Source organism: Oncorhynchus mykiss, chromosome 15 (genome assembly GCF_013265735.2).
Source record: "Oncorhynchus mykiss isolate Arlee chromosome 15, USDA_OmykA_1.1, whole genome shotgun sequence".
Classification (NCBI taxonomy): domain Eukaryota; kingdom Metazoa; phylum Chordata; class Actinopteri; order Salmoniformes; family Salmonidae; genus Oncorhynchus; species Oncorhynchus mykiss.
The window spans coordinates 68059119-68071540 of NC_048579.1; the positions used below are offsets into that span (position 1 = coordinate 68059119).

The 12422-nt window shown below is 49.5% G+C and overlaps 1 protein-coding gene across 1 annotated transcript in view; it reads right to left on the bottom strand.

Moving 5' to 3' along the window:
• The window catches only part of LOC110513021 (exocyst complex component 4-like), a 241406-nt gene that overhangs the window by 60587 nt on the left and 168397 nt on the right, over positions 1-12422 (bottom strand). The window contains exons 13-14 of the mRNA XM_036945079.1: positions 9741-9896; positions 3112-3290 (exon numbers count right to left, since the gene is read on the bottom strand). Of these exons, the coding sequence (XP_036800974.1) occupies positions 3112-3290; positions 9741-9896 (335 nt within the window). The remainder of the gene's footprint in view (positions 1-3111; positions 3291-9740; positions 9897-12422) is intronic.

Consider the following 12422-nt stretch of genomic DNA (forward strand, 5'->3'; position numbering starts at 1 on the left):
CAGACAGACAGACAGACAGACAGACAGCTAGACAGACAGATAGCTAGACAAACAGATAGCTAGACAGACAGATAGCTAGACAGACAGATAGCTAGACAGACAGATAGCTAGACAGACAGACAGACAGACAGACAGCTAGACAGACAGACAGACAGCTAGACAGACAGATAGCTAGACAAACAGATAGCTAGACAGACAGATAGCTAGACAGACAGATAGCTAGACAGACAGACAGACAGACAGACAGACAGCTAGACAGACAGATAGCCAGCCAGCCAGCCAGCCAGACAGACAGACAGACAGACAGACAGACAGACAGACAGACAGCTAGACAGACAGATAGCTAGACAGACAGACAGACATATAGCTAGATAGACATGCCCACAGATCCAGTTTTTACACACAGCTGTTCCCATCAGAAAGCGGCCATCACATTGGCAGGTGCCCTCAGTGTGTGTGTGTTGTGTGTGTGCATTGTGTGTGTTATATGTGTGTCACCTCAGGTAAATATTGTCTGAGAGGATTAGGCGTCCAGAGCGGCGCCCAGATGGGCGATAAGACCCTCGCCCCTGCCACCCTCACGGCCAATCACCATTGGAGTACACACACACACCGGATGACCGCTGTCTCTCTGTCATATCAAACACACACACCATGCACACACGATTGTTTAATCAAATTAAGATTAAATTAAGATTCAGCTGCGTTTTAACAGAGACAGTGTGTATTTATCATGCTAATCTTCTCCCTGCCTTATCCCTGTGTCTCTCTCTCTGTGTGTGTGTGTGTGTTTGATTTACAGATGCAGCCCAGCCACAGACATTGGGAGGTGATGATAGGAAATGTCCATCTTAGACTGATTTCTCTGGGTCAATCTACCTCCTGCATACGAGGCTGGGCATTATCCTAGCATTGTCCTTTTACATTATTTATTTTACCTTTATTTAACTAGGCAAGTCAGTTAAGAACAAATTGTTATTTACAATGACGGCCTACCCCGGCCAAACCCAGACAACACTGGGCCAATTGTGCCCAATCACCCAATCACGATCGGTTGTGATACAGCCTGGAATCGAACCGGGGTCTGTAGTGACGCCTCTAGCACTGAGATGCAGTGCCTTAGACCGTAGCGCCATTCCTTTGGGGGGGGCCGTTGTGGGTTCTGTAAATAACTTGGCTTATAGATTAACAGTCAGCTATAATGTAGCCAGTATAGCAGAGCATCAGCGTACTGTACCAGCTGAATATGAAGGTTCACAGATCACACATTGACTCCGCTTACGCCGGTCCCCTGTTACTGGGTCTTAATATGATTTCATTCAGAATACATCTGTTGGCACTAATATCACTCCATAGTGCTCTGCCCTCCTCTCTTAAACAACGCTCCAACTGAAACACACAGGAAGGACAATGACACCGCAGTCCCACACTTCCTGCCTGAAACAGCACCATCAGAGAATGCGGAGGACAACAACGGAAATAAGCTTGGTGTTTAATATATGTAATGTTGATGGTTAATTATCCAATACATTAAATCAATCAGGTGATGTGGTTTCATGGAAACACTATGCATCCTAATGCTTTTGGTAGAAACCTCAATGACTAAACTCTATGACTCTGGTCCTGTCTGTCTCAAGGTCGTTCATTCGTTCCGCTACCGTGGAGGAACATGGGTGCTACAGGACCTCGCCACACTCCAGAGGACAGCCGGCCCGACTGAAAGACTCCTTCATCTAGCACGGCCATCACGCCGCGGAGAGAGAGAAGAAAACGTGTACGAGTCGAGGAAGACAAGAGAAGGAAAATGACTTGTCCATACCTGACTACCTCTGTAATATGAAATCCAATTTAGGGAAGAAGGGGGAAACGGAGAGATAAGAAGGGAGGTTTTTCTCCCCCTCCGCCGTGTCGCGCCGAGCCCCATCAACCAAGGCAAACACTAAATAATGAACAATACTGTGGCTGTCCCCCCATGATAAAACACACTCCATTAATGCCACTCGGCAGAATTAATGATAATTATGCCACGTTCGCCGCCCGTTCTCTTATTGAATTCTTATCTGAGCTGCCGAGGAGGAAGGAACAGCGCTCCGACTGTCTCCTCTTCCACCCCCCCCAAAAAAACAATGGAAAGAAAATCCCTCATTTAAGTCGTCCAGAAAGGGGAAGTTCACAGAGGAAATAGGAACTTTTATAGGTGTAAAATGAAGGAGGTGAAATGGGATGCAACAGAGGAAGAACTGTGACTTTCATGCTCTGGAACAGGTGATCACAACACTGAGTTTAAGATGGGCTGTGTCCTTTCTACAAGTGTGTGTGTGTGTGTGTGTGTGTGTGTGTGTGTGTGTGTGTGTGTGTGTGTTCTGAACCCTTCTGGGTGTGGTCTGAGCATCACCATCAAGGTTGTGATTACATATTGAAGGATGGCACAATTAGAATGATATTCTATCTGTATGGACACACCACCATAAGAGTTGGACTACAAGATCAGAAACATCCTCAGCCTGCTGATGACAATGGAACACACACACATTTTCACTGATAAATGAGGTCTCTGTAAAGACGGTGAGTAAAAGGTCTTTGACAGTTCTGAAACAAACCACACACTTCCAGGGCTAATTAGAGTGTGTATAAAGTGGTGTTTGTTTCTGGAGGCCCTCCTACCTGGCTCTAATTAGACGGTGGTAATTCACTCAGACAAACTCTTAATGACAGAGAGGAAAACTACTGCTGTGTGTGTGTGTGTGTGTGTGTGTGTGTGTGTGTGTGTGTGTGTGACAGAGAATAAATAACTACTGCTACTAATCATGCCTGTTAAGGTGTCAGACTACAGTGTGTGTACATATACATAGCATTGGGAGTGGATGTGTATACTAGTGGCAGTATCTAGAACAAAACGTTACACAGTCCATGTTAGCATTATGGAACCTCCTTGTGTTGTATACTGTTCATTCATTGGCTGTGTGGGACAGGTGTTGAACAAGCAGCCCTTCAGTCCACACACACACACCTCACCCCTCCCCACGCACACCCCACCAACCCTGCATGAATGGAAGCCATAAGGTGTGTATGTATGTATGCCTGCCTCTGCGCGTGTGCGTGTATACTCACTGGCAGCGTGGGGCAGGTTGATGAAGAAGCCTTTGAGTCTGGAGGCCAGCCACTCCATGCTCTCCTGCAGGTTGGCAAGGGCCTTCAGGTCGCTCACGTCACGCAGGATCTCGTTCTGCGGGATCAGCTTGTCACCCAGGTTACCCGTCAGCACCTCTGACTCCTTGGCAAACGCCGCCCTGGATCGGTGGGAATGGAGGAGGAGAGAGGAAATGGAGGAGGAGAGAGGAGATGGAGGAGGAGAGAGGAGATGGAGGAGGAGAGAGGAGATGGAGGAGGAGAGAGGAGATAGAGGAGGAGAGAGGAGATGGAGGAGGAGCGAGGAAATGGAGGAGGAGAGAGGAAATGGAGGAGGAGAGAGGAAATGGAGGAGGAGAGAGGAAATGGAGGAGGAGAGAGGAGATGGAGGAGGAGATGAGGAGGAGATGGAGGAAGAGAGAGGAAATGGAGGAGAGAGGAAATGGAGGAGGAGAGAGGAAATGGAGGAGGAGAGAGGAAATGGAGGAGGAGAGAGGAAATTGAGGAGGAGAGAGGAAATGGAGGAGGAGGAGAGAGGAAATGGAGGAGGAGGAGAGAGGAAATGGAGGAGGAGAGAGGAAACAAAAAAAGTTGTATTAGACAAAATCAGTCAATGTGACTGTTTTAGACAGGTTCTAAAATGGTCATGAGAGTAGTTAGAACTAACCGTCTGATATTCAAACAAGGGTTAGCCTGGTCCCAGATCTGTTTGAACTAACGGTCTGATCTTCAAACAAGGGTTAGCCTGGTCCCAGATCTGTTTGAACTAACTGCCTGATCTTCAAACAAGGGTTAGCCTGGTCCCAGATCTGTTTGAACTAACTGCCTGATCTTCAAACAAGGGTTAGCCTGGTCCCAGATCTGTTTGTACCGTCTTTCCAAATCTGTTGGTCATTGTTTGGCTTCATAATGACAACTGGAGATGGGAAGCTCTGGGACCAGGGTAGAGAGAGATGGGGTTATCTTCTGGATATAGGAGATGGGAAGCTCTGGGACCAGGGTAGAGAGAGAGGGTTTCTCTTCTGGATATAGGAGATGGGAAGCTCTGGGACCAGGGTAGAGAGAGAAGGGTTTCTCTTCTGGATATAGGAGATGGGAAGCTCTGGGACCAGGGTAGAGAGAGAAGGGTTTCTCTTCTGGATATAGGAGATGGGGAGATCTGGGACCAGGGTAGAGAGATAAGGGTTTCTCTTCTGGATATAGGAGATGAGAAGCTCTGGGACCAGGGTAGAGAGAGAAGGGTTTCTCTTCTGGATATGGGTCGTGCATTAAGAGTAGCGGCTTAAAACCTGTCAACAGCTCCAGATAAGGATTCCCTAGAATCAAGGAGAGGACAGTAGTGGAAGGCAGGAGGCTAGTGAAAAGGAGAAGGACATTTATTGGGGGGTGAGGAGGATTAGGGGGGAGGGGACTATAATAACAATCCCACGGTCCCCTGCACAGAGGATGGCTGGCACCGTGTGGAGTTGGACCCTGGACGGACAGACAGACCAGTCACATCAACTCCAGCATGCATCTCAATGAGGCCTTGGGCTTCCAGTAATGACCTTCACTGTGATTTAGGACTGACTGACTAACTTAGTTCAGTCACCACAGGCCCAATGGCTAGCTAGTAACTGGAGCAGGAGCAGATAGAGAGGGAAGGGGAGAGAGACGTCATAGTAAAGGCTGGGTGGGTAGAAAGAGGAGGGAGAGAGAGAAAAATACTCAACTGAGAGTGCATGCGCGTGTGTGTGTGTGTGTGTGTGTGTGTGTGTGTGTGTGTGTGTGTGTGTGTGTGAGAGAAAGAAAGAAAGAGCGAGAGAGAGCTATATTTTAAGGCAATGCGACGTTTCAGACTTCACACATGTTAGCAGGCACATGACAAGAACACAGCCTTGAGGAGAAGACAGCAAAGAATATCCTCATTTTTTTGCGTGACTACTGACCAGCAGCCTTGGTGAATTCACTTCAATATCAAAACTCGAAAGAGAAAAAGAGAAAGAGAGAGAGAGAGAGAGAGACAGAGAGAGAGAGAGAGAGAGAGAGACAGAGAGAGAGAGAGAGAGAGAGAGGGAGAGAGAGGGAGAGAGAGGGAGAGAGAGAGCGAGAGAGAAAACAGAGAATGAAAGAGTGAGAGAGAGAAAACAGAATGAAAGAGAGCGAGAGAAAACAGAGAATGACAGAGAGCGAGAGAGAGAGAAAACAGAGAATGAAAGAGATCAGGAAGAACTGAATGACTTGTTCCAAGCAGGGCCCTTATTATTGGAGCGTGATCAAAAGGAGCGCTGGGTTGCCAGACGTGGAGCCTCTAATCCCTCCAAAGAATGTTGAAAATGTCTGTGGTTGTGACTCAAATTAAAAAAGTCTAAAAGATTCTCCTTGCATTTAAATCCATCACCCATTCATTGATTTATTTACAATTCCAGGCCAATGAGCATCCTTCCTGAAGAGAGCACACATTGAAAGCTCTGTCAATAAGAATGACCCACCTTCTCCTCCCAAATTATTTGGATCCCTCCTTCCTTCAGATAAATAATGTTACATCCTTATGGAGCAATCACTACTTCCTGTACATGTCTGTCTTGTTCAACCACAGCATGTTGATGAAGGGCTGGAGGGAGTGAGGATACTGTTCTGTGTGTTTATGTTAGGGGTGGGGGGGGGGGGGGGGCGGTGAGGATACTGTTCTGTGTGTTTATGTTAGGGTCGTGAGGATACTGTTCTGTGTGTTTATGTTAGGGTGGGGGGGCGGTGAGGATACTGTTCTGTGTGTTTATGTTAGGGTGGTGGGAATACTGTTCTGTGTGTTTATGTTAGGGTGGGGGGGGGGCGGTGAGGATACTGTTCTGTGTGTTTATGTTAGGGTGGTGAGGATACTGTTCTGTGTGTTTATGTTAGGGTGGTGAGGATACTGTTCTGTGTGTTTATGTTAGGGCGGTGAGGATACTGTTCTGTGTGTTTGTGTTAGGGTGGTGAGGATACTGTTCTGTGTGTTTATGTTAGGGTGGGGGGGCAGTGAGGATACTGTTCTGTGTGTTTATGTTAGGGTGGGGGGGGGTGGCGGTGAGGATACTGTTCTGTGTGTTTGTGTTAGGGTGGTGCGGATACTGTTCTGTGTGTTTGTGTTAGGGTGGTGGGAATACTGTTCTGTGTGTTTGTGTTAGGGTGGTGCGGATACTGTTCTGTGTGTTTATGTTAGGGTGGGGGGGCAGTGAGGATACTGTTATGTGTGTTTGTGTGAGGGTGGTGAGGATACTGTTCTGTGTGTTTATGTTAGGGTGGGGGGGTGGTGAGGATATTGTTCTGTGTGTTTGTGTTAGGGTGGCGAGGATACTGTTCTGTGTGTTTGTGTTAGGGTGGTGCGGATACTGTTCTGTGTGTTTATGTTAGGGTGGGGGGGCGGTGAGGATACTGTTCTGTGTGTTTGTGTGAGGGTGGTGAGGATATTGTTCTGTGTGTTTGTGTTAGGGTGGTGAGGATACTGTTCTGTGTGTTTGTGTTAGGGTGGAGGGGTGGTGAGGATACCGTTCTGTGTGTTTGTGTGAGGGTGGTGAGGATACTGTTCTGTGTGTTTGTGTTTGGGTGGTGAGGATACTGTTCTGTGTGTTTGTGTGAGGGTGGTGAGGATACCGTTCTGTGTGTTTGTGTGAGGGTGGTGAGAATACTGTTCTGTGTGTTTGTGTTAGGGTGGAGGGGTGGTGAGAATACTGTTCTATGTGTTTGGGTGGTGAGGATACTGTTCTGTGTGTTTGTGTGAGGGTGGTGAGGATACTGTTCTGTGTGTTTGTGTTAGGGTGGTGAGGATATTGTTCTGTGTGTTTGTGTTAGGGTGGAGGGGTGGTGAGGATACTGTTCTGTGTGTTTGTGTGAGGGTGGTGAGGATACTGTTCTGTGTGTTTGTGTTAGGGTGGTGAGGATACTGTTCTGTGTGTTTGTGTGAGGGTGGTGAGGATATTGTTCTGTGTGTTTGTGTTAGGGTGGCGGAATGGTAAGGATACCGTTCTGTGTGTTTGTGTGAGGGTGGTGAGGATACTGTTCTGTGTGTTTGTGTGAGGGTGGTGAGGATACTGTTCTGTGTGTTTGTGCGAGGGTGGTGAGGATACTGTTCTGTGTGTTTGTGTTAGGGTGGTGAGGATACTGTTCTGTGTGTTTGTGTTAGGGTGGTGAGGATATTGTTCTGTGTGTTTGTGTTAGGGTGGAGGGGTGGTGAGGATACTGTTCTGTGTGTTTGTGTGAGGGCGGTGAGGATACTGTTCTGTGTGTTTGTGTTTGGGTGGTGAGGATAGTGTTCTGTGTGTTTGTGTGAGGGTGGTGAGGATATTGTTCTGTGTGTTTGTGTTAGGGTGGTGAGGATACTGTTCTGTGTGTTTGTGTGAGGGTGGTGAGGATATTGTTCTGTGTGTTTATGTTAGGGTGGGGGGGTGGTGAGGATATTGTTCTGTGTGTTTGTGTTAGGGTGGCGAGGATACTGTTCTGTGTGTTTGTGTTAGGGTGGTGCGGATACTGTTCTGTGTGTTTATGTTAGGGTGGGGGGGCGGTGAGGATACTGTTCTGTGTGTTTGTGTGAGGGTGGTGAGGATATTGTTCTGTGTGTTTGTGTTAGGGTGGTGAGGATACTGTTCTGTGTGTTTGTGTTAGGGTGGAGGGGTGGTGAGGATACCGTTCTGTGTGTTTGTGTGAGGGTGGTGAGGATACTGTTCTGTGTGTTTGTGTTTGGGTGGTGAGGATACTGTTCTGTGTGTTTGTGTGAGGGTGGTGAGGATACCGTTCTGTGTGTTTGTGTGAGGGTGGTGAGAATACTGTTCTGTGTGTTTGTGTTAGGGTGGAGGGGTGGTGAGAATACTGTTCTGTGTGTTTGGGTGGTGAGGATACTGTTCTGTGTGTTTGTGTGAGGGTGGTGAGGATACTGTTCTGTGTGTTTGTGTTAGGGTGGTGAGGATATTGTTCTGTGTGTTTGTGTTAGGGTGGAGGGGTGGTGAGGATACTGTTCTGTGTGTTTGTGTGAGGGTGGTGAGGATACTGTTCTGTGTGTTTGTGTTAGGGTGGTGAGGATACTGTTCTGTGTGTTTGTGTGAGGGTGGTGAGGATATTGTTCTGTGTGTTTGTGTTAGGGTGGCGGAATGGTAAGGATACCGTTCTGTGTGTTTGTGTGAGGGTGGTGAGGATACTGTTCTGTGTGTTTGTGTGAGGGTGGTGAGGATACTGTTCTGTGTGTTTGTGCGAGGGTGGTGAGGATACTGTTCTGTGTGTTTGTGTTAGGGTGGTGAGGATACTGTTCTGTGTGTTTGTGTTAGGGTGGTGAGGATATTGTTCTGTGTGTTTGTGTTAGGGTGGAGGGGTGGTGAGGATACTGTTCTGTGTGTTTGTGTGAGGGCGGTGAGGATACTGTTCTGTGTGTTTGTGTTTGGGTGGTGAGGATAGTGTTCTGTGTGTTTGTGTGAGGGTGGTGAGGATATTGTTCTGTGTGTTTGTGTTAGGGTGGTGAGGATACTGTTCTGTGTGTTTGTGTGAGGGTGGTGAGGATATTGTTCTGTGTGTTTGTGTTAGGGTGGAGGGGTGGTAAGGATACCGTTCTGTGTGTTTGTGTGAGGGTGGTGAGGATACTGTTCTGTGTGTTTGTAGGAGGGTGATGAGGATACTGTTCTGTGTGATTGTGTTTGGGTGGTGAGGATACTGTTCTGTGTGTTTGTGTGAGGGCGGTGAGGATACTGTTCTGTGTGTTTGTGTTTGGGTGGTGAGGATAGTGTTCTGTGTGTTTGTGTGAGGGTGGTGAGGATATTGTTCTGTGTGTTTGTGTTAGGGTGGTGAGGATACTGTTCTGTGTGTTTGTGTGAGGGTGGTGAGGATATTGTTCTGTGTGTTTGTGTTAGGGTGGAGGGGTGGTAAGGATACCGTTCTGTGTGTTTGTGTGAGGGTGGTGAGGATACTGTTCTGTGTGTTTGTATGAGGGTGATGAGGATACTGTTCTGTGTGATTGTGTTTGGGTGGTGAGGATACTGTTCTGTGTGTTTGTGTTTGGGTGGTGAGGATACTGTTCTGTGTATTTGTGTGAGGGTGGTGAGGATACTGTTCCTTGTGTTTGTGTTTGGGTGGTGAGGATAGTGTTCTGTGTGTTTGTGTTAGGGTGGTGAGGATACTGTTCTGTGTGTTTGTGTGAGGGTGGTGAGGATATTGTTCTGTGTGTTTGTGTTAGGGTGGAGGGGTGGTAAGGATACCGTTCTGTGTGTTTGTGTGAGGGTGGTGAGGATACTGTTCTGTGTGTTTGTGTTAGGGTGGAGGGGTGGTAAGGATACCGTTCTGTGTGTTTGTGTGAGGGTGGTGAGGATACTGTTCCTTGTGTTTGTGTTTGGGTGGTGAGGATAGTGTTCTGTGTGTTTGTGTGAGGGTGGTGAGGATACTGTTCTGTGTGTTTGTGTTAGGGTGGTGAGGATACTGTTCTGTGTGTTTGTGTGAGGGTGGTGAGGATACTGTTCTGTGTGTTTGTGTGAGGGTGGTGAGGATACTGTTCTGTGTGTTTGTGTTAGGGTGGAGGGGTGGTAAGGATACCGTTCTGTGTGTTTGTGTGAGGGTGGTGAGGATACTGTTCTGTGTGTTTGTGTGAGGGTGGTGAGGATACTGTTCTGTGTGACCTGGTAAAGTCCTCCTCATCCTCTCTCTTCTGTCGGAGCTGTCTGGGCTGGGCCATGTTAGCCCAGTTGGGGAGAGACTGGAGCAGTCGGCTGATGTCCTCGTCCTTAGACCACGACGCACTGATGGTCAGCTTCTCCTCACACTGGACTATGCCCCTGGGACACACAGGACAGAGAGAGATCATGAACTGTACAGTACAGACAGACAGCATAGCATGAGGGTGGATGAGGACAGATTGCCTGCATGAGGATAACTGCTTAGCTGGATCAGTGCTTGAGTCCACAGAACCACCCATAGACACACAGCAGGCAGCTGAGGCACAGTGTTTACACACCCATAGAGGGAGTAACACCTGGTCAGGTGAGAGGAGAGGTAGAGGGGTAGAGGATAGGTAGAGGATGGAGGGGTAGAGGAGAGGTAGAGGATGGAGGGGTAGAGGAGAGGTAGAGGATGGAGAGGTAGAGGAGAGGTAGAGGATGGAGGGGTAGAGGATGGAGGGGTAGAGGAGAGGTAGAGGATGGAGGGGTAGAGGAGAGGTAGAGGATGGAGGGGTAGAGGAGAGGTAGAGGATGAGAGGTAGAGGATGGAGGGGTAGAGGAGAGGTAGAGGATGGAGAGGTAGAGGAGTGGTAGAGGATGGAGGGGTAGAGGATGGAGGGGTAGAGGAGAGGTAGAGGATGGAGGGGTAGAGGAGAGGTAGAGGATGGAGGGGTAGAGGAGAGGTAGAGGATGAGAGGTAGAGGATGGAGGGGTAGAGGAAAGGTAGAGGATGGAGGGGTAGAGGAGAGGTAGAGGATGGAGGGGTAGAGGAGAGGTAGAGGGTGGAGGGGTAGAGGATGGAGGGGTAGAGGAGAGGTAGAGGATGGAGGGGTAGAGGAGAGGTAGAGGATGGAGGGGTAGAGGAGAGGTAGAGGATGGAGGGGTAGGGGAGAGGTAGAGGGTGGAGGGGTAGAGGAGAGGTAGAGGATGGAGAGGTAGAGGATGGAGGGGTAGAGGACGGAGGGGTAGAGGAGAGGTAGAGGATGGAGGGGTAGAGGATGATGGGGTAGAGGAGAGGTAGAGGATGGAGGGGTAGAGGATGGAGGGGTAGAGGACAGAGGGGTAGAGGACAGAGGGGTAGAGGACAGAGGGGTAGAGGAAAGGTAGAGGGGTGGAGGGGTGGAGGATGGAGGGGTAGAGGAGAGGTAGAGGATGGAGGGGTAGAGGAAAGGTAGAGGGGTGGAGGGGTAGGGGAGGGGTAGAGAATGGAGGGGTAGAGGATGGAGGGGTAGAGAATGGAGGGGTAGAGGATGGAGGGGTAGAGGATGGAGGGGTAGAGGAGAGGTAGAGGAAAGGTAGAGGGGTGGAGGGGTAGAGGATGGAGGGGTAGAGAATGGAGGGTTAGAGGATGGAGGGGTAGAGAATGGAGGGGTAGAGGAGAGGTAGAGGATGGAGGGGTAGAGGAGAGGTAGAGGATGGAGGGGTAGAGGAGAGGTAGAGGGTGGAGGGGTAGAGGATGGAGGGGTAGAGGAGAGGTAGAGGATGGAGGGGTAGAGGAGAGGTAGAGGATGGAGGGGTAGAGGAGAGGTAGAGGATGGAGGGGTAGGGGAGAGGTAGAGGGTGGAGGGGTAGAGGAGAGGTAGAGGATGGAGGGGTAGAGGAGAGGTAGAGGATGGAGGGGTAGGGGAGAGGTAGAGGGTGGAGGGGTAGAGGAGAGGTAGAGGATGGAGAGGTAGAGGATGGAGGGGTAGAGGACAGAGGGGTAGAGGAGAGGTAGAGGATGATGGGGTAGAGGAGAGGTAGAGGATGGAGGGGTAGAGGATGGAGGGGTAGAGGATGGAGGGGTAGAGGACAGAGGGGTAGAGGACAGAGGGGTAGAGGAAAGGTAGAGGGGTGGAGGGGTGGAGGATGGAGGGGTAGAGGAGAGGTAGAGGATGGAGGGGTAGAGGAAAGGTAGAGGGGTGGAGGGGTAGAGGAGGGGTAGAGAATGGAGGGGTAGAGGATGGAGGGGTAGAGAATGGAGGGGTAGAGGATGGAGGGGTAGAGAATGGAGGGGTAGAGGATGGAGGGGTAGAGGATGGAGGGGTAGAGGAGAGGTAGAGGAAAGGTAGAGGGGTGGAGGGGTAGAGGATGGAGGGGTAGAGAATGGAGGGTTAGAGGATGGAGGGGTAGAGAATGGAGGGGTAGAGAATGGAGGGGTAGAGGATGGAGGGGTAGAGGAAAGGTAGAGGGGTGGAGGGGTAAAGGATGGAGGGGTAGAGGATAGAGGGGTAGAGGATGGAGGGGTAGAGGATGGAGGGGTAGAGGATGGAGGGCTAGAGGATGGAGGGCTAGAGGATGGAGGGGTAGAGGAGGGGAGGCAGAGCGCTGGGTCTCCATCTGTACAGAGGTCAGCCTAAATCTCTCTGGGGTTCAGCCAGATGAAGACAAGCACAGCAGAGGTGTGAGCGTGTGTCAGAGAGAGAGAGCACTGCTGAAGCACAATATACCCTCAAGCAGAACAAATTGAGTGAAATGACATTTGTGTTTCTATACCTTCTAGCAAGGAAGAGAGGAACCACTTTCCTCAGTACAAGACCTCCTTGTACTCCTTCAGCTGGTCTTGAGTCAGTCTAACTCTTACCTGTACGAGGTGTTGCAGACCTCCTTGTTCTCGTTCAGCTGGTCCTGAGTCAGTCTAACTCTTACCTGTACGAGGTGTTG